Source organism: Centruroides vittatus, unplaced genomic scaffold (genome assembly GCF_030686945.1).
Source record: "Centruroides vittatus isolate TY-2023 unplaced genomic scaffold, ASM3068694v2 contig_1154, whole genome shotgun sequence".
Lineage (NCBI taxonomy): Eukaryota > Metazoa > Arthropoda > Arachnida > Scorpiones > Buthidae > Centruroides > Centruroides vittatus.
The window spans coordinates 2,412,775-2,439,105 of NW_027120741.1; the positions used below are offsets into that span (position 1 = coordinate 2,412,775).

Genomic DNA, 26,331 nt, shown 5'->3' on the forward strand with positions numbered 1-26,331 from the left:
CAGCCATTAGAAGTATTAATTTTCAGCCAGCATTTTAGAAAAAAAAAAAACAAAAAAGAACCAAGATCTCTGATTCTTCTTTTCAATATTTGTTGCTATGACCGAGTAGATTTTATGGTCCTTTTGAAGAATCGTTTTAAATGTATTTTGAATATGATACATAATATTGTTGATCTACATATAGGCCATAGCATGCTGACTTGAAGGGTTTTTCAGTATTTTCAAGAATTTTTGTAAGGCCACATAGATTACCTTTCTTAGACATCCTATTTTTGATATCCCTCTCCATGTCTTTACTCTCTTTTGGATCATCTAGCACTTATGACTTGGTTAGATTACTTTAATTCTCATATTTTTGTAGAAGTTGGCCATTTCATATTAAAAGTTGTAAAATTCTACTTTTTAAAGCTGGGTCAATTTTATTTAACAGAACTTTTCTTTTGGCTTCCAGATAAAGCCTAGAGAGATGGGGAGTTGGGATATACTAATTTACATATATCACAGATATCATTCAGTATATATAGATACCAGGAAATTTCAAATTTGTTTTAATTAATTATTAATTAATGCTCTGTAGAACTAATTACTTGTCAAATTTATAAAATTTTTATTCAGTTCTTAAAAAGTACAGTATTTCTTTATTATAACAGAACAAATAAAAAGGAATAAGCATACATAAAAATTGCATGTAATAATCTCATGATGCAATTGAAATATATATTTAACAGTTTTAACCCATAAGCCATCTGTTTTTCTGAAAATTGCTAATATAATAAAGATCTTTTTTCCTTTGTTACTTATTTTTGACAGTAGGACCAAATAAACTTATTTTATTCTATCTTATTCCATGTTTTATTTATTGCATTTTTTTCAGTTCCAAGCAGTGACATGCAGTGACATTTGATGATAGGGAAGCTGTGCCGGCCCTGGATAGAATCATTGGAAGCATTATACAATATTTTGATGTGTAGCATCCACGAGCTAAACCACGAGAAGTTGGTACTCTATAAAGTGCATGCACAAATGCCTGTAATCTGTCTGCTTTTACATAATTCAAATATTTTTGCCATGGAAGCTGTTCTGTATTCAACAATACAGCTCTTCCATTGGGAATATACAAATTTATATTTGAATATACAATAGCACTCTTATCATTTTTTTCACGTGTAGCCAGTGCCGGATTATCGAATAGGCAAAGTAGACAAATGTCTAGGGCCCGGCCTCAGTGCAGAAGATTTCTCTGTTTCAAAACGAGTTAAAAATTATTTAAGAAATTAGATAGGACAGAAAGGGCTGTATTTAACAATTCCTACTAAGCTTCACTCGACTAGCCATTATCTAAAAGAAAAAAAAAAAAGGTCAACAGCCACCTGTGTGTCAGAAGCAGTGCGCGCCACGAGATCTCTCGCACCATCTAGAAATATTCCTAGGGCCGCCTCTCGTGGTACTGATGTGTGGTTATGATTTATTTTTTAAATCTAAACTTATATGTTGCGACATCGCATATTCGATGTAGCGTTCAAGTTGCTCGAGTGCAAATATATTACAATTCAATAGTGTTTTATAAAAGAGTTATAAAGGGTGACACTACGGTGTGACTTGGGGTGACACCACGATATCCGCACTGGGTGTCACCCATGCTAGCTACGCTAATGTCACATTATATAAGATTTGTTTAGAAGCAACTTATTTAAATGGGGCCCCAATTTAAATTTTGTCTAGGGCCCGCTAGAGGCTTAATCCGGCACTGCGTGTAGCATATAAATTTGTAATAAGATACATAATGTGGTTATAATAAAATATTAATTTTAAATTAATTCAAAGTATGTTAAAATATGAAAATAATTGCACAATATGTATTTATATTTTAGAAAATACAAGGGAAGTTGTGCTTCCACAGCTTCCATGGATAGCATGTTCCAAGTCACCTTCTTGAGTTTTGATGTGTAGCATCAAAACTCAAGAAGGTGACTTGAAACTTTTGTATTATATTCTTTTTATTCTTATTTACCCAATATTTTTAAAGTCTAATTACAATCTCTTTCCCATACAATCATATGTAATGCTTTTTTTGATGAGAATAAAAGCTATATTCACAATTTGTGAGTTAGCTATATGAACTAATCACATAAGGCACAAGGTTTATTTACTGTTTTGGAAGTGCTTTATCATTGATATTATTAAAAACAGGTTTTTAATGTTATTATGTAATAATTATAATACCTATATTGTAATGTATCAATAGGTCAAGTGATGAGGAACATTGACTGAAATGCATCTTTGAAATAAAATCAGCAATAAAGTATTTTTAAAACAGTAAATAAACCTTGTTCCTTGTCTGATTAATTCATATTAGCCAACTTACAAATTGTGAATATAACTTTTATTCTCAACATAATTTTGGACAATCTGCTCTTTTATTAAGCTTTATCTGATATTTGTTTTTTCCAACATTCACATACAGTATAAGCAATATTAGGGATCTGACTTAGAACTTGAAAACCTATATTCAGCCCTGTACCAACGTGGATGTAACCACTAGTGCTATGGATAATGAATAAGCTCTTAGATATTTTATATATAAGTGTATAAGTACATTTGTCACATTTGAATCTTTTTTCTGTGCTAATTTGGACTTTTTTAAATTTATTTGTTTACCGAGGTAAGGGAGGTGTGAGGTCGCCAAACCGCATGTGACATCAGAATGTCTGAGTCACTCCGAAGTGTGAGTGGAAGCATTTTGCACAGACAAACTCCACAGTTACAAATAGTTACCTGGTTTATTATAACCAAAAGAATAAGCTTACAGCTATAACAGTCAACAGTAGGTGAAGTCAAGTCTTCTAATTTGTTTCTTCCCTCAAAGATTTAATGCCACTGAAACTATTTTTTCGGATCCCTTTCACAGGTCACAGGTCCTGGGGCATTAGAAGGAGAAAGTTTGTCGTGAGGTTGAGGTCAATGCCGAGTTGCAGAGGTGATTTCTTTTCCAGCGTATGGTGCCCCACAATAGAAAGACAGGAAGAAGCTCTCCATATCCTTGAAAATGCCCGTTTTATGTTTCTTTGGGTCCCAGACCGAACATTCCAATAGGTTGTTTCTGACTCACCTCTGCTTTCTAATTGGTCTTCACTCGTTTCAAAACATAATGAGATCAGAACCCAGATCATGGGATGAGTCCACACTGACTGACAATTTGATCCCTATTGAAGATGTTCGATCTTAGGACTTACATTCATCTATTGTTTTAACCTGAGACTCTCTCTCTTTTCTAACAATTCCATCAAACATGTCCTTATATGGGAATGAAGTTTATATCCTTTATTTATTTATTTTTTTTGTCAGTTTTTACAATATATTATTATTATAATTTTTTTTCTTTTACACAAGAAAACAAAATTTAATTTTTCTGTATGAATGATCCTGGCCATTTCTGGAGCCTTACAGAGGTCCAGGATCCCCTCCAAGCTACTGGTTTGTTCACATGACATGTCCACTAGTGGTGTGCCGTCCTTGGAAGCCACTTCCCTTGTATTTTCTAAAATAGAAATACAGTCAAACCTGTTTTTATGCGGGGGATAGGGACCGCATTAAAAAAAACGCATAAAAAAAATCTCACGAAACTTCACGAATGGCTGTAAATAATAGTTTTCGCAACACAATTAAAAAATATTTTTTTATGCGGTCAACAGGGACCGCATAAAAAAAGTCTCACATAGAAAATAACTCAAAACCATACGAAATAGAATTTATTGACAACAGATGTCAGCACTTGACTGCATCGTCTGGTCTATCGTCTGTTTTACATATTTTTGTCCAGGTGGTGTTTTGTAGACTTAAAAAGTAAATTATTTCATTTTTCGCATATTCATGCAATAATATTACTATAATAAGTGCATTTATGCTATAATAAGTTTATTTAGCTATAATAAGTCAACGTAAGACATGACGAATCGTACGAGACTAGTCGCCAACTATACCGCACAAATTAAAAATTCGCATAAAAAAATCGCACAGATAAAAATCGCACATAAAAAGAGCGCATAAAAACAGGTTTGACTGTATATATTGCATGATTATTTTCATATTTGAACATACTTTGAATTAATTAAAATTTATACTTTATTATAAGCACATTATGTATCTTATTACAAATTTCTATACTAAATGTGAAAAAAACGATAAGATTGCTATTGTATATTTGAATATAAATTTGTATATGGATATTCCCAATGGAAGCACTGTATTGTCAAATACAGAACAGCTTCCACAGCAAATGGTGTAAAACAGCCAGATTATAGGCATTTGTGCATGTGCTTTACAGAGCACCAACCTCACACAGTTTAACTGGGGGGAGCTACACACCAAAATATTGTATAACGTTTCCAATGACTCTATCCAGGACTGGTTTTGGGCTGTTAGCCACCTGCATGCTAGATATTTGGCTGCCCTCCCCCATTATGTAAATCACGAGTAGATTTATAACTTAACCCAACCGATAGGAGTTTACTGGTATGTTTTTATGATAGTTCTGTATAGTTGATAGGAGTTTTAAAAAAATTCATTAAAATATTTGATATATTTATTCTGCTTTTATTCTGCTCTCCCATCTTGTATTACTTACAGATTTCAATGTTAAACCAGTGATATTACTATTTAGTATGTCCCATCTATAAGGGGATGCAGGAAAAAAACGTGTAAAATTCTTGTGTAATGTTAAAAAATTAACTGTTACTTTGGTAGCATCATTTACAACTAAATTTAATGAATGAGACACACAAAAAATGCTCTAGAAATTTATATTCCTTAAATTTATCAATTTATGTATCTGTTGTCATAAAAATTTGTCTTTCCACTTTTACCCGAGATTACAAATATTCAAGTACAAAGTAACTAGTTTCAACTTATTCTACTTAAGAAGTAGTTAAATAATTAAGAGATTAGGGAATTAGGGACATAAATAAAACCCTGCTGAAAGAGCTGGAATTTCACTTAATAGCTTAACTGAACTAATCTCTAGCTGAGTACAGTGGGTACTGATTTCTTCGTAATATTAGATGTAATAAAGACAGAAATTTTTCCAATTCAATGAGAGTTACTGAAAAGTTGTAAATTTTGGAATTTTCCCAGGACATCCCACCCTAAAACGAATTAGTTAGTAAAGAAATGATGGAAATCTATTAAGTTTAACATATTTAGATTTTTACAGCTATGATGAGAAACATTTAAAATTTACAACCAGTGGCAGGGCAAGACCTAAATTTGATGTGGGCAAGGTACATTTTGTGAGGCCCTCTGGTGGCGCGAGAAGACGGATTTTATATAATAAAAAGCAGTTGAAACTGTCAAATATTTATTCATAAAAATGCAAACTATATTCTTTGACTAACATTAAAGAAAAGTTTAAAAAAAAAAAGAATTAAAGAAACAGAAATTTCCTGCTTTTGGCTTTACTGAACTCCTTAATAATTGTATCGTAATTCAGCTTAGATGCTATATATGTTTAAATAGATAAAACTGCCAAAGCTGAAAGTCTTTCCTGACCCATTGTATTTCTTAAATAATTTTTTATTAGTTTTAATTTTGAAAAGATCCTTTCAGCGTAGGCAGTACTTACCGGTATTATTAACAAAATTCAAACGACAATGTAAATATTTGGGTAAATTTCTTTCAAGTTATTTTCTGTTGTGTATTGGAGCAGATGTTTCACATCTTTAATGAAGTTGGGTATATTTGGGATCATTGTTTGTAATTCTTCATATGATTCATAAGGTTGGAAGCCACTGCTCTCACCCACTTGCAGGACTGTGTTGTGGTGGTTCGGAAGGAAATATTTGCAAGTCCGCGAGTAACAGTTTCAATTAACGACACGGAGAGAAAAATTACACAATGAATACTCCTTTTATTTCTTCCGAACGCGGTTCTTTTAATACACGAATCCCAACTTGATATAGTTACTTCTATAACTTTACAGGGGAGAAGGCAGGTCACTTCCTGTTACTTCACATATATACAACGCGTGCATAACACAAACGAACATGAAGCTAAAAAGGGGGACTTAATAACTAATTTACAACTAACCTTATACTATCTTATAGCTATCTTATATCTTATATCTTATAACTATCTTAGAACTAACAAGGAAAAGGAATGGATAGACTAAGAAAAGTAGAGAAAAGGCGGATAGGAAGTACCTGGGCCCAAGTCGTGTAGTTAACGTCCTTGATGATTTTCACGCTCACACAAATCATAGTAGTCTCGCTTTTACTCCTCCAGTAGCTCTATGCCTAGATTCTTCGGCTCTCTCGATGCCTTAGAGATCTTCGTAGCCTCCTTTCCTCTCTGGTCTCGGTAGGTTCTCTCTCAATTCGTAGTCTCCTTTCTTTCTCAGACTGGAGCACTACTTACTATGTCTGTATCCTCCGATGTCCAGCCAGAAAAGTGTCTCCTTTCTTTTTCCTATGCTGCCTTGGGCCTACACTTTCTTTGTCCATATCCCCAATTTCGGGGAAGTCTTAATCTCCTCCTTTGTTCGACACTTGGTTCTTGGAAAGGGCAACCCTTCCCCTCGAGCGGTAACGGTTCACGTATGAGTTGCTTTGAGACAATGGGAAGGACGTACAAAAGTAGGAATGAGAGAAGAAAATAGAAACGAAATACAGAACTTATGAACTATATATATATATAACTAAAATATGGCTGACAGCCACAGTGTAAATCTTGACAGTTTTTTAATATTTGCTCTCTTGGAATATTTTTTAACTTGCTTAGATCATAATAACAAACCAAAATTTTCAAAATGTTGATTTAAAGACATAAATCTCGAATCCATATTGCTTATTATAGAATCAATCACGGTGTTAAAAAATCTGTTTCATACCGGCTTTTGGGAGACTGTATAGGTTGATCGCTGCCTTCATAATTGAACATCCTTTTCTTTTAGGCTACCCTTCATTTTTATAGTCTTTTGGCAGTTCATAACTTCTATTCTCAATAAATTGACGAGCGTCAGACAAGCATTTTTTGAATCCAGTGTGAAAGTAACGTAAACAAACAGAATGGGAAATCCCCAGCTCCGGCTGGCGGGGATTCCCCACGATAGCAATGCAACGCCAGCAAATGTTGCTAATCTAAATAAAAACAAATTTGATATGTCAATATATTTATCATTTTATGACGAGTAAACATTTTTTGTTGCGTTCACAGCTTTTAAGTAATGCATAAACCTTCGAGGCGCGAGGCCCCTCGGACTGCGAGGCCATAGGTGGTGGCCCACGTCGCCCACGTCTTATGCCGCCTCTGGGATGCCACAGGGTTTACAACAACCCTGTGGCATCCCAGAGGCGTCCTTTGAGGTATACCAGTGATGCAACAAAAGAAGCATTTGACATTGACCATGACCATAGAAACGAAATACAGAACTTATGAACTATATATATATAACTAAAATATGGCTGACAGCCACAGTGTAAATCATGCTGTCAGCCATATTTTAGTTATATATATATAGTTCATAAGTTCTGTATTGGCATCCTAGGGATTTGACAGCCTGCATGCATGCACGCACTGCACACCTACCAGGACCATTAGCCACTGGTAGGGAGCTATTTGACTAAGTGGATTGTTTTACAATTTAAAAAGTAAAGAAGATTTTATGTACATTTCTTTACAAAGCAATATTTAATTATAATTTTCTTTAAAAGTATATTCATACAATTAAAGAATATTTTGTACCATGTATGTATATCCACCACACATTTTTTTATTTCACCAAGTAAGTTTTTATAATTTTATTTTTAATTTTAGCCCTTATATCATCATGGATAGCAATTCAGAATATAATTGCAATATTGAAAATTTTTTTAAAAAAGTTTTGGCAACATATAATGAAAAAGAAAACATTATTAAAAGAGAAAGACCAATGCCTAAATTAAATATAAATACTTCAACAAAAAAATTTGTTTGACATTTTCACAATTAAATTTATGAAGACAGAAAATGGCTTTGTGGATGCATAAAAATGCAAAAATTGTTTACCTGGCCTTGCCTACTACTTTCAAATGAAATTAGTGTGTGGAATAAGAATGGCATTGATGATTTAAATAATTTGAGTAAAGTTGGCAAAAGACACAAAAATCGTAAATGTCACATCGATTCTTTTGTAAAATTGAAGCAATTTGGAAATCAAAGCAGAATAGAATTTAATATTAGTAAATAATATAAAATAAATATTGAAAATTATAATAATATAGTTATGGCTAATAGATATAACATCTATTAATATAGATATAATATATGTTTTTTATCAAAGCAAGAATTGACATTTAGAAGGCATAGGGAATCTCATAGGGAATCTATTGAATCTAATAACAGGTAATTATATTGAACGTGTTTATTTATTAAGTATGTCAGATAATCTATTAAAAATACATTTAGAGAAGTCTATGGTTTTTACTGGCTTATTGAACAAACCAATACGAATGGACTCTAAACCATCACTGATGCTCAATTAACCAATTGCCCCTAGAAGTCGGCTTCTTACAGAAACATAGCTTCCCTATCATCAAATGTCACGGCATGCCACTGATGTTCACATCAGCACATTATCATTTTCTGTATTCTCTTTACAACTATATTTTCTAGTGTTAATTTTTTTCTAATATCCATGTTTCACATTTTTTTTTCTTGTATTTTTGTGATATGCAAAATTTTACTAAGCAAAATTCATCACAGTTGCCAATAACTTTTCTTCAACTCTTTTTTCAATGTTAAACATTCATTTATATATATTATTATTGAAAATATAATGTTTCACATAAACTTTAATTTTATTTGGCATATACATGTATAACAAAGACAAATATTTCTTTTTATATTTTCACAATATAACAACTACTATACAGTGGAACCTGGTTAATTCAAATTGGTTGAGGGAAAAAATTCGAACTTTGAGTTAGAAAGTTTCAAGGAATTCAAGTTAACCAGTTTGATTTAACATGTTATTCTAGATGATTGGGATAAGAAAATGACTTTGAGTTATTCTAGTTTGAGTTAACCAGGTTCTATTGTATTTGTATTTTGCTATTAATTCATCTTTGTTAACATTACAATGTGTTATTATTACGGCTAGTGTTGCCACCTTTACAAAATCGCTGACCTGTACAGCAGGTCAGGTTTGTTTGAACAGAAGTTCCTGATGCATGCCAATGCCATTTTACAATGCAAAGAATAACATGCATGCTGGTTCTAATCAGTTACAGTTAGGGACTAGGAAAAAAAAAAGGTTGAGAGGCAGGTTGCGCTTTACACATCAGCATAGAGTAACATGGCGGAATGGCAGATGAGTTTCAGTGAGTGTGAGGTCTTTCATTATTTAAATGGTGTAAATTTATAACAATATTTGCAAGAACTTTGTTTCATCGTAATTTTACAATTTCTACGAAATTCCCGGACAAAATTAATAGTTCACCTGGATAGTGAGTCAATTCCCGGACTGTCTGGGTGAAAACCGGATGAGTGGTAACACTAACATACAGTAGAACCTTGATTATTCAAATATAAATTATTTATCCAATATGTATTTAACATATCCATTAAGTCAAGATTTCAAAAATTGCTTATTTATTTTAAATTCTTGGTGCATTAATCTTTTTAAAATTTCTTAATGTAAAGTACTGTACATATGTATAAAACAAATACTTTTAATATGTGTGTGTTAGAATTATAATGTGATATTTTATTATTTTATTATCATGACATGAGAATAAAATAATAAAATATGTTCTAAAGACAGTTATATTTTTAAATTTGTTTTGAAATTTTATTCTATTCTATATCTTGGATATGTGAATATGTGACCTGAGGATTATTAAATGATGGTCAAAAACATATGTTCTATGAAATAAAGTCAATTTTCTGGAATATTGAGATATATTTTTTTACAGAAATTCTTTGTTTCAGGTTTGGTTTATTTGTATCAATGTTATTCAAGACAATGTATTTTAATGTATTTGTTAATTTTACACATAATATATGTAAAATGGCTTAGTGTTTTTTATATTTTTTTTATTTCTGATATTTCAGAATGCTTTTGTATTTTAAAGCTCAGTATTATTCAATAATATTTTATGCTATTGAATGATATATTATCTAATTATTTTAATTATTACTTTATTAATTTATTTATTTCTTAGTTGCTTGAGGTTGGGCAGAATGTTGAAAGTTTGTTGAAAAAGCATGTTGTGCAATTACGTTTGAATGATAAAGGAAATTATGGTAAGAAAAATGCTCTAAATATATAATTTTTCTGTTGTATATATTGTTTTATATATAAAATGAATAACAGATAATTATACTTTTAATTTATTTGGTCATATAATTTTTTAAATTTATAATTGCTTGTTGTTCTGCTTAATTAATATTGCATAATTTATCAGATTTATAAGTTTAATATTCATTTTTATCATGGTAATTTATATTTCTAAATTACTATTCTCTACAATTAAAATATCTTGGTTATAAGTGAAACTGAGAACAATATAAGTTATAAAGTAACATAAAAGTTCATTTACATTTTGTGTATTCTTTTCTCACATTTGATTGAATGTCAGAACATTTTGAAACAGATTTAATTTTGGCAAACAAAGACAGCAAATAAAAAAAGAAAAAATATAAACCATGAATTATCTTTAAGTTTACAAAATTACATAACAGTATTTTTTAAACATTTGTGTATAAAATTAAAAAATCTATTAAGGTTGTGCTTATATTAGTTTTACATGTAATGAAAAACCAAAATTTATTATTTTTCAATTAAATGAAAGTCAAAAAATCACCAGTTATTTAGTATTAAATTTATAGTTAGAAATGATATTTTGAATAAATAAATAAATACAGTAATTATGGTATATATACCATAATTACTGTATACCATATATATATATATAAAGCTACCCATTTAACCAAAGTTCCACATTATTCAATGTGAATTGTGAAAGAATACTTTGTCAACAAAGATGAGAATGGTACCAGTACAATAAATTTTATGAATCTTGATTTAGGTGAAGATTAGTACTTTGAAAAGAATTCTGAAAGGTTTAAAAAGAATTTACTGAGGTGACTCTTTAAAACAATACATATTTAAAAAAGATTAAAGAAATTTTAATTATATTCATAAAACTTTGATTCTTAACTCGTAAGTACTTTTGACCTTATCCAGTTTATCTTCAGGAGCTTTTTTTTAATTTTCTCTGTGAATATTTTCATAATGATGAATTAAAAATTGTGATTGTAAATATTTAATTAATTAATTAATTTATTTATTTATTTAGACATACCGGGAAGAACCTATGATGTGGGGAATACATACAACAAAATCATTACATATACATTGCAAACTAATGTAATATTACAATTCATAAGTTATTACAGAGAAAAGAATAAAATATACATAAATAAAAACAAACAAATTATACAAAGCAATACTAAGAAATATTTAAATCAAATATCCATATATAAAACAAAAAATAAAAAATTGTGGGGAGAACTATCCAAACAATAAAAAGCAACATTATAGGTGGGTTTAATTAATTTCTTTATATAAGACAAAAAAGGATTAAGTTATCATGTCAAACAATGGATAGTCTCCCGAAGATTCTTAGCCATGAACACACTTTTATCCAACTTTGCAAGTTTACCACCATTACGGAAGACAAGATTAATGACTTTAGATTTCATAAGATTCAAGTTCATATTATTTTCTAATAAATATTTATCCAAAATGTTAATAAATCCTTGTAAACCTCTAACAGAGTCGGCAGTCAAAACTATATCATCTGCATAAGCCAAAATTTTAATACTAATGCCATTCACTTCAATACCTTCATAGTCAGAATTAGTTATTTGTTCAATTAAATCATTTAAATATACACTAAACAACACAGGACTTAAAACACAGTCCTGTCTAACCCCAGTAGCAGTGAAAAAAAGACCTAGAACAAAGACGGCCCCATTTAATCTTAACATTAGACTCTTTATATAATTCTGTAAGCAAAGAAACAAATTTAAAACTAATACCATATTTCAAGAGTTTTTTTCCACATTAAATTCCTATGTATAGTATCAAAAGCTGAGGACAAATCAGCAAAGAATGCATATACCTTTCGCCTTTTTCTTATTAACGTCTTAGTAATAAGAGTATGTAAAATAAAAACATTGTCTAGCGTGGAATATTTTTCACAAAAATCAGCCTGATTCTAAAATATCGTTTAAATTTAACCAAGTAACCAACCTACAATACAATATACTACAAAAAATCTTTGAAACACAGTTCAGCAGAGAGATTCCTCTATAATTACTAGGAATTGATTTAGAGCCATTTTTATATACCGGACATAGATTAGCACTACCCCAATCCTTTGGGACTACCCCAGATCTCAAGATTCTATCAAAACCTTTAAGCAATATCAGAAAAACAGAATCCATCCTCCAAAATTCAGGAGGTATACCATCAACCCCAGGCGCAGAGCCAACTTTGACTTTTTCTTTAAAATCTGCAAACAAAGTAGCACTACATTCTAAAAACGCTTGTTTTACAAACTCTCCTTCTGAAAGAGGTTTTCCGTGGTGAGCAATGCAATGGGCAACTTGAAAACTAGCAGCTGTAATGTTGTTTTTTGGAATCAAGAAAGTTTTTAAAACACTGGTTTGTGAATGATTCTTTTTTCTTTTGTAAAAAATATGTTCTTCTTTCTTCATCTGTTGAAAGGCTGAGATTAGAATGCAACTTTTCAAAATGTCTTTTTACATTGTATATATGTGAAGTGACTTTTTGTTACAAATTACACACACAGTTGTTTTATTCTTTTCAATCACATCATATTTATCAAACCATTCTGTTTGATATGGTCTGGAACTTGTATTGTTTGTTTTTATTTTTCTAACTGCCAACATAGTACAGGGCTACAACTAAAAATATTTATATTTAGAATACAATAATTTGAAAAGAAATTTCTTATTAATGTACTTGATATACATGCATATGTAGATGAGAAAATTTAATCATAAAAAATAATAATAATGTTGAATTATTAAACACTTCTAGATGCTTATGACAAGGCTGCCATTTAGTTCAGCACTGGTACCGTACGTCTCCCTGTTCTACAATGCAATGAATGTGTATGCACGTCAAGTTTATGACTAACTGTCATGAGTCATACACAGGTGCAGTGATACAATAGAAAATCAGCTAGCCAATGTCCACTTGGAAATATATTTTTTTTTTTTTATAAATTCGACATTACATATATATATACTTTATCTTTTTAGTATTTTTGATTGTCTGTTCTCTCTTTTATAATATAAAAATTAAGTTTATAAAAATCAATGTGTGGGTCATAGGTTTGCCACCACTGGTCTAGGTCAACAAGACATATATATATACACATACATACATACAAATACATACAAGTTTGTCACACCTGTGAATGAGATTAATTAACAAATTCTTTAATGATTATTAATGTGTTAATAATTATTAAAGAATTTATTAATTAATCTCATTCACTGGTGTGATAATGTGGTAAGCCTGTATGTGTATACATGTGTCTTGTTGATTTAGAGTAATTGTTAAATAGTATTAAGGGCTAAAAGCAATATATTAATATTATTTCAGATCTTTAAAAAATTAAATCTTTTTATGTAGTAACTTTTAATTTAATCTATAAAAACAAAACACGGTGACAGTCTTTTGGGTTCATTTAGAGCACTCTCACCATGACAGTGCAACACCTGGTTAATAGAAAGCAAAGGTCAAGGAAGGGGGGAAAAAATTGTACAATCAGTTCTCATTTAAGGAAACTAGGCCAAATGCACAAAACAATACTGAAAATTTCAATATTCTAAAATCCATAGGCAAATATGAGAGAACATGCATGCTGCTTGAATAAAAAAAATATTGAATGATAGTATTTGCACTTAAAAATTGTGTCATTTTGTATGGGGATATCTCCAATTCTTGAACTAAATTAAAGTGAAATTGTGTTGTATGGGGGATATCTGTATTTCAATTTCTTAATGATAAACAACAATAAACATTAACACATTTCACAATAATATTTTTGAATTATTTCTTCATCACATGCAAATTCAAAAAGGATATTATTAGTTTTGCTTAAATATGTCTGAAGATAAAGAAATCATTTCAGATTTAGAAAGATTTTTAGCTTGCATTAAAATCTTTCTAAAACCTTAAAAGAACTTACTCTTCTTGAAGTATTGATTGAATGAAGTAAAATGTAGATATTCCAAATAATTAGTTATTCAATAAAATTAATATATAGCATAGAATACTAATGTGAAAATGGATTAATAATTTCTAAGTAAAAATCTTTTTGAAATGAGCTGTATTAATTATATTCTGTAATAATTTACAGGCATAATAATAAACAATAATTCAACTACATAATTTTTTATGTTATTTATAATTTATTTTTGATTTTCAGAAATGAAGATGAGAGAAGAAATTGAATTGGAAGATAACATGCCTTATAAAATGACAAATTCTGAAAAATTAAAACCTGATATAGAAAAGTAAATTTAGTCTTTGTAAAAAAAATTTAAAATTTTTATTAGTAGATAAAATTTATTCAATTTTTATTGGAAATTGAAATAAAGTATAAATATGTACAGTATGTTCTAATATGTTATTTGTTATTAAACAAAATTTATTTTTTAAATATAATATTTCATCAGTTCAAAAATTTTACAAGTATGAATTTATAATAGTTATATTTTTATATTCCAATATTTAGAAATTATCTGTAAATTATTTTCAAAAAGCATGTGACAACAAGGATCAGTTTTCACTCTTTTAAAAATTTAGATGTATAGATTGGAAACTACTGTGTAATAAGTTGTCATTTTCTAGGTAAGTTAATTAAAACAATACTCAGTATTTATACCATTCATATTTCATTTTATAAAATTTTAAAAATGCTTTTTTTGAAGTGTTACTGAATGTTTATCATTCGTGGAATACTCTAAAATTTATATCAACAAGAAAATTGTAATTCAGCATCTGCTTATTTTTATAGAGTTTAATTTCAGAAATTTTATAAGGTTCAAAAAAACTTGGTATTTATCAAAGTAAAAGTTATTCATCAGTAAAAAAAATTGATATAAAGAAATAAGTTTGGACTTCATCAGTCTTTTGTTAAAAATTAATAATTTCTCATTTAGTTTCATTTATTGTAGATATTAATTTAACCTCAACAGAACATCATCTTTTATAATGCCACCCCCCTTAAAGTGCCAATGAATATTGAAAAATATACCTTCCCCATAAATATTGGTTAGAGAATACAGATATCTGTAAATTATTAAATGCACAGTTTTGTATTACAAGCATTATCATCACTGAATGATGTGACTTAAACTCTCAAACATGTGAGTAGAGCACCTTACTTGATGTATATAATAATTCTTATTGTTTGATGTTGTTTTAGTGGCACATTCATCTTCATTGACTAATTGCAGAGGCAAATGGTGGCACTAAACAGAGGTTTATCTTTGAGTACTGAATGATCATAATTAAGGTTCCCCTCTTCAATACTGTTTAGAGATAGTTAGTAGTACAAATGCAATATTTGGTGTAGTGACATTTCAAGATAGGAAGAAGACATTTCCAAACAAAAATTTTTTTACCAAAACTTATCATTGTGGTAGTTTTGGTGCTTTGGATCTTAATCTGATTTTTGGTTGCAGAGATACTTAAGAAAAGTATAGTTTATCCAGGACATGTTGTAAGTTTGAGAGTTGTTTTGCATCATAAAGGATTTTTTATGGTCAGCCATTGAATGTGGAGCAAAAACACCAATGAACATTAGCAAAAAACACAACAGTGTAAAGTTTTAGTATTTAAAAAAATAAAAAGGAGCTTGCTTAACAAAGAGACTTTCATAAACCAAATAAAATATCTAATCAGGTTGAGAAAACTTGAAAAGTTTCTATATATACAAACATATTCATGTAAATTAAAAACCTATGATAAACTGTACATCTTTGAGTAGATAATTTAAGATTAATATTGGTTTTTTTTCTTTTTTTTTAGTTATTTATATACAATTAATTATTTAACTGCAGTGCAATGCTTTAGTAAATAGAAACACTTTGATATAATCATGAATAATTTGTTCTTTCCTTAGAAACCTTTCTAAGGAAAGAATCAATTATTCATCATTATATCACTGATCAGGAGATAGGTAAAAACAGTAAAAAGTAAGGCAGAAAAATTGAGGTGTAGCAAGAATTATTTCTTGGAACGTGTGGTCAATACCTTTACTTTACGTGAATTACGATCAAAGCCTCTCAATTATCTCTCTTTAATTAAGCAGATCTCTGCTGTTTTGTACTTTGTACAACACTGGCTTGGCATGCTATGATAATATATTCAAGTTAACGAGAACCTTAATAGATTGAAATCATTCCGAATCTTATTACACTACCATTATGAATTTTCTTGTTTTTTTTTATTATCAAGAATTGCTATAAAATTATACTAATAATAACTAGGTGAATACAAACATTTTAATTATATATTTTGGACCTAAGGTTTTTAAGGTTTCGTAAAAAAATGTTTTTTGTTAAAATCTTTCTATAAAATCATGTCTAAATATTACGTAAGATAGGGTAGGGAAGGGGAGGGGAAATCAAAGAAAATATTACGGTTTCTTACACAGGGGTGGGTGCAGGGCCGGCCTTCTCAATAAAGGGGCCCGGGTGCAAGAAACTATTTGGGCCCAAATGTTTTTCTAAAATAAAAAAATTTACAAACACGAACATATATTAATGCATGTTTATTTAAAGCGTGATTTTGTTCTTGCTAATACATTAATTACTTCAGAAAAATTACTAAAAATACTGCATTCTTGATAATGTTGGGGCCCCCTCAATCGCGGGGCCCCGGTGCATAGCATCCGCCGCACCCCCCCGATGGCCGGCCCTGGGTGGGTGAATGGCCAAAATCGGCCTTACGTACTTTATGGAGGGCTCCATAGTACTAAAAACAGTCTCACATTACGCAAAATAAAAGTTTATGAATGTAAATTTTTCTAAAATTCATAAGAATGAAATTCAATAATAAACGAAAAATAACAATAGAGATTCATTGTTAAAATATATTCTTTACGAAGAAAACTTTCGATGGCTGTCTTTGGCATTTTTATTTTTACTTTCATCTTATCTTCTGGACAAACTTTGTCAAAGGTTTTGCCCATTCGGCATAGACACTTGGATCCAGTGGAACACGGAAGAGAAGACAAAAATTATGCTAGTATGTTCCGTGCGAGACGAAGTCCCGAAGAATTTCAAAAGTCTTCCAAATATTACAACTACTTAACGTATTTGTATCGACTATTATCACGTCCAACAACCAAACGCGATGTCGGCAATGTAACACCCGAAAGAGTGACGGAAATAACGACGGCAGCCAATCATCCATCAAAGACACAGATTGGCTGAAACTTGAACTGGAAAGAATGAGAGATAAAAAATGGAAAGAATTACAAGAACTCAAGAAATAAAGCACAGACGAGTCGGTGTCAACTAAATCTAATGTTGGAATAGATATCGATACAACTGAAACCGAACAATTGCCTACCCGAATTATATACAGGTTTCTAATTATCTCTATTGTAATAGTCTGTGCAACATTCGTCCAACTATGTAGATTTTCCTCCGAACTGATTTGTTCGCCGAGTCCAATCAGAAAGTCTACTTCGTGGATACCAATACCGTCAGAATCGGCGAAAACAAATTTAATATCACAGAACACCCGAAAAGAAAGTATCTTAAGAAGTTTGTCGTCACTTCATTCACGGGATGGTTCGTCGTTCGTAAAAGTTCAACGAATGATCGAAGATTTAGACCAAGAAGAAATCGAACTGTTGACCACCTTCCTTACCTTGACCATAAACCGGAACCACGAATAATTTTTAATAATCGATAAGGATTCATTAAAAATTTGGAGACTCGTAAGAAAACTAATTTTGAAGACTTATTCCAAAATCCTTTGTGAGAATATTCTCCTCAACTCGATATTAAGGAAGACTAAATGACCCGCAATTGGTTGTTTGCCCTTCTTTCCATTCTGCAATAACGTCGTTAGTGGACCGAGTTTTTATTCAGTTGTATTGAATTTTTTCAATATATGTACCGTAACATATCTGTGAATATAATACACTGCAATTTATTCTAAATTAATATATCTGTATAAAATAATATAAAAATCATTTAAATTGGAATACAAACAATAATTTTAGCAATAAAATAATGATTAGAATAATACGGTATATAAAGATTTTATTCATAAATAACACAATTGTTTATTAAAATTTTTTAAAATTCATAAAAATTAGCCGTTTTGTATAATTTGAATAAAGGGCCGAGAAAAAACAAACAAAATATTTACAAAACACTGATTTCTGATAAACACGTAAATGTTCGAATGGAAGAAGTTTAACTGTTAATTTGTCTTACGCATTCGCAACGATAAACTTTCAAAAATTTCACGTAAACAATTCATTTCTTGGTTTTGATAATTTCACACGCAAAACGACCGCAAGAAGAAGGAAGTCGAAATAAAATTTGCCACCTTTTAGCATCTTCAATTAACCCGTCCCAAAAATCCCGCCCATCATGGCCTCCTGTTATAGGAGTAGGTTAATAACGTTTTTCTTTCAGCAAATGCATAGGTGGTGGTAAATTTGTAATTCATTCTCTGCTGAGCACGTTCGAACTGTACTGTAATCCAATAAAATGTAATGGAAAAATCGGTCCTAAAACTCGAGTAATTGGAAATTGAAGAGCTTTCGAAATTTTATTACCCAATCGGCTCCCGTGGGTTCGGGTCGAGGTAACGAGAGTTTTTTTTTTTTTTTTTTTTTTTTTTTAACCAGCAACTTGCATTTTCAAGAAACCTCCCACGTAATAAAAGACCTAATGCTCCAGTTGCCCAGCAAAACACGCACCGGCTCGAGTTTACCATCGACGAATGATTAAATCATTGCGGTGCATGTTTGCAACAAAATACTTGATGTGCAGCTATTCCTTGTTTATTATTATTCATAGAATTACTACGGCAATACGAAACTACACGATCATTTATTTCCAAGCTGAAAGCAGATCGATCTGTTGTGCTTTTTATTGCAGATTTCATACAGTTTCCACTCCTTGATTCTATGGTTTGGCTTTAAACAGAGAAGATCTTCTGCTGTATATATATTTCAGTGTTTTAATTTGCTTTCCTTAAGAATAATTCATATTTTTTCGTACCCGCAATCGAACTCAGTTCGATCGGTTTACATAGCGTTACACAGAAAACGGTGTTTTAGACCCTCGGAGTAAAAAAATCGGCAAAAAAATTTTTTTTTGGATGTTTTTTCACTCCCCAAATTTTTTGAAAAATTTTTTCCCGCGCGAAAAAATTTTACTGCGATTTTAATTAACCCTTAATGATGCGCGATTAACGCTTAATTGTTTTTTTATGGGATTTTTTTATGGAACTTTATTCATCCTTCTAAAGTTCTAGCGCGCCGATTTTACTTCGGTAAAGTTATTTAAAGCTATTTTCTGATGTAAAAAACAACATCCAATAGTTTTTTAATTTTTTTAATTAATAGATTTTTTATAATTACGTTTAATTAAGTCGGGGGGTCGGAAATTTCAATTAAAATCGTAATTTAAAAAATATTTTGAAATATCCCGCCATCTAGTATTCACCCTACTTTTTACCCTTCTCCTCCCGAGAGTTTCATGAGAATGTCCCGCGAAACACGACACCAGCTGTTCTCAAGGTCATCCAGCTGTGTAAACAATGATTCCTGTGTCAAGTTTCGCGCTAAGGCGAGAAAAAGGAAATTGTACTTTGAAGCTTTTTCTTCACATTTCTTTCGTTTTTTTTTAGTTTTGATTATTTTTAATTATAATTTAATTATTAATTATGATTTTTTAAAAAAAGGACAAAAAGGAGTTAATCATAAATTGATTTTAACTTTAAAAAAAAAACATTAAATTAAATTTAAAATTACAACGATTAATTTTGGAAATGATCTTTTGCATTTAAAAATAAAATTCAGTCGAACACACTTAAAAATCCGAACGGTTTTGTTCTATATTCTCTTTAAAAATTTACATAATCTTCCAGAGATACGAATAGTATTTTTTTTTTTTTCATCTGTGAATTATAAATAAGAAATCCTCATTTTTTCTTTTTGTTCAGGTACGTTGCATTCTGCTGCAGTCTCAAAAACAAAAGGAACAATATTGCATTTTGTTCTTCTTATTTCTGGGAAATATGCAAATCTGGTATTATTCATTCATTATTCTTTTAGTTTAAACATTATATTAACATAAAATGTATTCGATACTTACATTAAATGAAAGCAGTAACACTTGAAATAAATAACTGTTATCTATATGTATAATCGAGATGTGTTCATAATAATAATAGGTTAATGTTACCTTAGGTTGCCAAGATGGCGGCTCATCTCCAATTCCAGCAAGGAAACAGCGGGACGCACGTTCTAACCTAACCTAACCTATTCTAATGAATTACCATAATTATTAGCAACCAAATTATTAGAACAGGTTAGGTTAGAACGTGCGTCCCGCTGTTTCCTTGCTGGAATTGGAGATGAGCCGCCATCTTGGCTACCTAACATAACATTAACCTAATAAGAATAATAATACAGTAGAGAGTCGTTAATCGGAACCCCAGTAATCGGAATCGCCGGTAATCGGAACGATTTTCAGTCAGACTGTGTCGTGCTGAATCGAACGTTTTTGATACTAGATTTACTTCTAAAGTATAATTTTCATGTTTTTATATTCTTCAATATATTTATTTTGTTTGTACAAAATGAAGAAATAATTTTTAACGATACGATAGCCTCGATGATTATTATAAAAATTTTCGTTAGGCTTAAAATCGACGAAAATTCAACACGAAGCGACACGCAACGGAGAAAAATTCAACACGAAGCGACACGCAACGGAGAAAAATTTGAACATCGGACAGGTTAATATATTTTTTCGTACATAATCGGTAATCGGAACAAATCACTAATCTGAACAACCCCAGTTCCCAATTGATTCCGATTTTCGACTCTCTACTGTAATAAGCGCAGAGACCAAACGTTTAGGAGTTGAAAGTTGAAATTTGGTACACAGTTAGGGTACTGTACGTCACGACAGTGGCGTAGCGAACATGGGTATACTATAGATTACTCCCTATGGAATTTCGTGAGTTTGGGTATATATCTGAACTCAGGGGACCGAGACGAGTTCAACGATACTCTACTTTTGGACCGGAGACGAAAAATAAAAAAGTTATCATACTTTTTTCCGGCGATCGCGCGATGATAGGGAGTCGCGTCGCTCTCCGCTCAGTCGGCCTCGCTATCGCGATCGGGAGTCCCGTCACTTGCCGTTAAAATTGCCTTTAGTAGACGTTTCCCCCTTTTTTTACTTTGTTCAAGAACTACCGTGAATCGATCACTAGTTTAGCACATGGCGGCGTGTGGTGGCGCCCATACGAGAGGTCAGTCGGGCCGCCATGTTCGCTGCCATAAGTAACATTAACCGAAATGGCGATCGCGCGATGATCGGAAGTCGCGTCGCTCTCTCTGCTCTCGTATCGCGTGTTTAACGCTCCGGGAGATGACCGTAGTCAGACGTCGCGGTTTGCAGACTTTACCGCAAGATGGCAATACTAGCAACTACGGTGCCGTCTGCATGAGAGCATTAAAAAAGTATGGTAACTTAAAAAGTATGATAACTGTTTTATTTTTCGTCTCCGGTCCAAAAGTAGGGTACCGTTGAACTAGTCTCGGTCCCCTGAGTTCACATATATAATCAAAGTCCTGAAATTCCATAGGGAGTAATCTATAGTACACCCGCGAACATAACTGGCGCCCGGGGCACGACACTATTGTCGCCCCCTCCTCCTCCAGAAATGCGTAGTTTGTCTTGGAGACCATTTGGGCGCCCCTCTGCGAGTGGCGCTCGGTGCATCATAGACCCCCTTGCAACCCCCTCGCTACGCCACTGCGTCACGAGAATGTACAGTACATTAAGAAGGGATTTTTCTTCCTCTCCCCCGCACGAGAGAGGAAGAAAATTAAGGATTACGCTGAAGAACTCGGCTTTTACTGTACTATCTTAAGTGCAGTTTTTTTTTGCGTCTTTGTGGAAAATCGAACATATTCTTAGACCTATCTAATTAGCATCGGAAGAGGGTGAACCTACTTCTTACACCCGGTGAAAACGGGTAAGATCGGCAATAATCTAATAATCTTAATTAATCTTTGCTATCGTTACTTTTTGTCCGAGCAACGCCGGGCTCATCTGCTAGTTTCTTGAATAAAATGATAAACAGTTTCTTTCTATAGTTATGCAATTGAAGACAAGAAACGATTTTCCATTGCCATTGAAGTGGTGTAAGCACCTCATCTATTTTTATCAACATGCCATAAGTCACAAAAAGATTTCCTTACCCTCCTCTTCCATAATTACTATTGTGTTTAATGAAACTTTTCATTATTACAAATTTTCGTAATAATGTTTTTTTTGATTTTTTTTTATTTCCTTTGGCAGAATGCAAAATATACATGAAGGAATTATTCCATCCGAATGGTATCTTCTTCGTACAGGTAATGTGCAGTTATCAGTCGTTATACCACTTACGAGAGACGAAGTCGTTATCGGTAGATGTACCAATTTGCATTTAAAATTAAGTCCTCACGTATCCAGAAGACACGCCGAAATTCGCAAAACCAAAAATGGTGTCTGGTACATAAAAGATTTAAACAGCAGCAACGGACTTTACTTAAATAAAGAAAAAGTAAAACCGCGTATATATTTTGAAGTGAACGACGGTGACGTTATCGGATTTGGTGTGCCACGTGTAAAGAATGAAACCGATTTCGAGTTTATATTATGCAGGAAACGTTATAACACGAGACGGGTTAAAACGAGACCGATTTTGATTCCTGATCCGTATTATAAATTGGCATTACAAACGAAAAAACACAAAGTGGCCAAACCTAAATACAAGAGAATCAAATTATGTAATTCCGATTCTGACGAATCTATTAATGGTTCCTCTGTATCGTTTTCGGTCGAATCAAAAGAAGAATCGACAACATTCGGAAAGGAAACAGAAAATAAACAAATGACTTTTCGAACGAAAATTAAACTCGATGTGGAAGAAAATATAAAAAATGTCTACCAAAATAATAAGGAAGAGAATCGAGGTACAAGACACAAAGAAGGTCTAACGGTAAAAAAGAAAATAATTGAATTAGAACATAACTACATTCGAAAACTATCTTCGAAAATTAAATCCAGGTGGACGAGTCAATCAAAGAGGTCAAGAATATCTCAAACAGCGAATCCAAAATTTCAAAATGGCGAAAATACAGTTATGTCCAATCTATACAAGTCAGAAATGCATCCCGAAGCAACGATTCGAGCAGTTCAAAAAGAGATTAACGATTGTAAACAGTTTATAATAGATGAAGATTTACATATAATTACGCCAAGCAACGAAAGAAACAATGTTAAAAATTCACACGATAGTAAAAGAGAATCGCCATTACCGATCGTTTATGCTTCGGGAAATGTTACAGAAGTATCATTACTCGGTAACAGGGAAGAAAATTGGATGGATACAAGAGGAAGTACTACTGATTTAGTTAAAAGTGAAAAGGAAACAACGATTACTCCGTTGCAAAATTTAGGTAAATTGCAAATTAATCATTCGTCCTCGAAAACACTTAATTCGGAAAGTACTAAATTTATTTCTCCCCACAATAAAACACAAACTACAGCAAAGGAAAAGTTTTCAAACAATAGCAAATGTGAAAACATCACGCCCAGTAACTTTTATATACCATTTCTGAAAAGTTTCGAAACTCCTAGATGCTACCCAAATATTGTAAATAATTTGGAGTGTTCTAAACATTTCACTGAAATAATCGTGGACAGAATTATAGCAGTTGTCTTAGAATGGATGAGAAGGAAAGAAACTTCAAAAGTTAATCTCGATTACTTGATGAAAGTTTCTCTTCATTACGACTCGTACGAACAATATTTCAATACATATTTCCAATTACTCGTGCTCGATTTATTCGAATTTATAAATCAATCACCCGATGAATACAACAATGATCGATTCGATGCAATTATTTTGGAAACTTCGGTAACAGAACTTTGGTGTGTTAGATGCAAAATGCTCGTAGTCAGAATTTTAATGTAAACGATTTGATTGGCTTTCGAGTGATTTTGGTTTCGGACAATATGGAAAAAACCTATAAATTTGGTATTATTGCCGAACGTTTTCGAGAAGATTTTCCGTGCAATAACACCGAAAATAATAGCAACAACGGATATTTAATTAAAATCCTTAAACCATACGGTCTGGTTTTATCACCGGGAGTTGGTATCAGAATATCTTTTGTTTGTAACATAACCCACTTTATACAGCAGTGCGAAGCATTAGTGTGGTTAAGACAATCGTCATTCCTCCAGCAGGTACTCAAACCGGATTCCGAATGTTGCAAAATTCAATCTGCCACCGAAAATGCACTCGCGGCACGCAATCAATACACTTCCTGTCAAAGAAATGCTGTTATAAATATATCACACACGTTAGTCGAATCAAATAAGCGTTGCATTCTCATGCTACAGACACCACCGGGTACGGGCAAGTGTCATACTGTTGTCAGTATTATACAGCAGATTTTATTGCAGCACGACGATGAATCCAAAATTTTGGTTACGTGTCTATCGGAAAGAAGTATGGCAGAAATGGGACAGAAGTTATACGACTCGAATAACGAAAACATACGCTTTGTTTGTATTGGCAGACACCAGAAAAACTCGGTTAACTCAAAGCCGTTTTTCTTGGAAGAAACAATCGAAAGAAATTTAAAGATGTTTCCTACTATTGATAATTATTCGGGATTAGCGGAGAATCTGAAAAATGAAATTATAATTAATGCAAACATAATATTGACAACAATCGATAATTTAAATTGCGAATTTATGAATTTCAAAAAGGAATTTACTTATTGTATTGCGTACGATTCGACACAACTTACCGAACTACAGAATTTAATTCCGTTGCAATTTGGGGTAGAAAAGTTATTGCTGGTAGGAGATCCTCGGAGATTTTCGGCTCCGTTATTGTCGAAACCCGCGTACCAATACGGTTTTCACGTGTCGTTATTCGAAAGATTTTTTAATTATTTCGAGACATCGACCGACAAAAGCCCGGTGTTAATGTTACGGTTGCAATACCGCATTCATCCAGATATAATTCGTTTTCCTTCTTCCTATTTTTACTGTAATAATTTGAAATCTGCCAATGTTTCCGACGAACTGGCGATTCTTCCTTATTGCGTCTTGGATCTTATCGACGTCAAAAGCCAAGAGAGTTCGACTCCGGAGACGAAATTTATTGCCGAATTATGGGATGGTCTTTCAAAAATAATTCCCGAAGGCAAAACTGTAGGCGTGATTACGAAGTACAGATATCAGAGAGATGCCATCGATATCCTAATGGATAAATGTAAATATAGTCACGTCGTTTCATTGTGTTCTTGCGAAGGCTTACGCGACTGTCCGATATTTGATGTTGCTATCGTTTTGTATTCTGCTCCGCACGAAGAAGAGAATTATAAAATTCTAAATACATTACTGACACTAGCAAAGTCTTCGTTGATTTTGTGTGGATATCTTAGTGTTATGAGCAAGTACCATTTTTGGGACGGGTTAATTGAAGATGCTAATAGGAGGCAAATTTTATTTCGACTTCCTTCTTCTTGCGGTCGTTTTGCGTGTGAAATTATCAAAACCAAGAAATGAATTGTTTACGTGAAATTTTTGAAAGTTTATCGCTGCGAATGCGTAAGACAAATTAACAGTTAAACTTCTTCCATTCGAACATTTACGTGTTTATCAGAAGTGACTTTTTGTAAATATTTTGTTTGTTTTTTTCTCGGCCCTTTATTCAAATTATACAAAACGGCTAATTTTTATGAATTTTAAAAAATTTTAATAAACAATTGTGTTATTTATGAATAAAATCTTTATATACCGTATTATTCTAATCATTATTTTATTGCTAAAATTATTGTTTGTATTCCAATTTAAATGATTTTTATATTATTTTATACAGATATATTAATTTAGAATAAATTGCAGTGTATTATATTCACAGATATGTTACGGTACATATATTGAAAAAATTCAATACAACTGAATAAAAACTCG

General features: G+C 31.8%; 2 protein-coding genes across 2 annotated transcripts in view; both read left to right on the forward strand.

The window, feature by feature from the left end:
* Positions 1 to 14,690, forward strand: part of LOC136979427 (complex III assembly factor LYRM7) — a 30,623-nt gene extending 15,933 nt beyond the window's left edge. Inside the window, exons 4-5 of the mRNA XM_067275410.1 lie at positions 10,194 to 10,275; positions 14,502 to 14,690. Coding sequence (XP_067131511.1) covers positions 10,194 to 10,275; positions 14,502 to 14,593 — 174 coding nt within the window. The 3' untranslated portion in view covers positions 14,594 to 14,690. The remainder of the gene's footprint in view (positions 1 to 10,193; positions 10,276 to 14,501) is intronic.
* A 9,664-nt stretch (positions 14,691 to 24,354) lies between these two features.
* On the forward strand, positions 24,355 to 25,923 carry LOC136978671 (probable helicase senataxin). Its single transcript, XM_067274411.1, has one exon. The coding sequence runs from the start codon at positions 24,355 to 24,357 to the stop codon at positions 25,921 to 25,923; it is 1,569 nt and encodes a 522-aa protein (XP_067130512.1).
* The last annotated feature ends 408 nt before the right edge of the window (positions 25,924 to 26,331 follow it).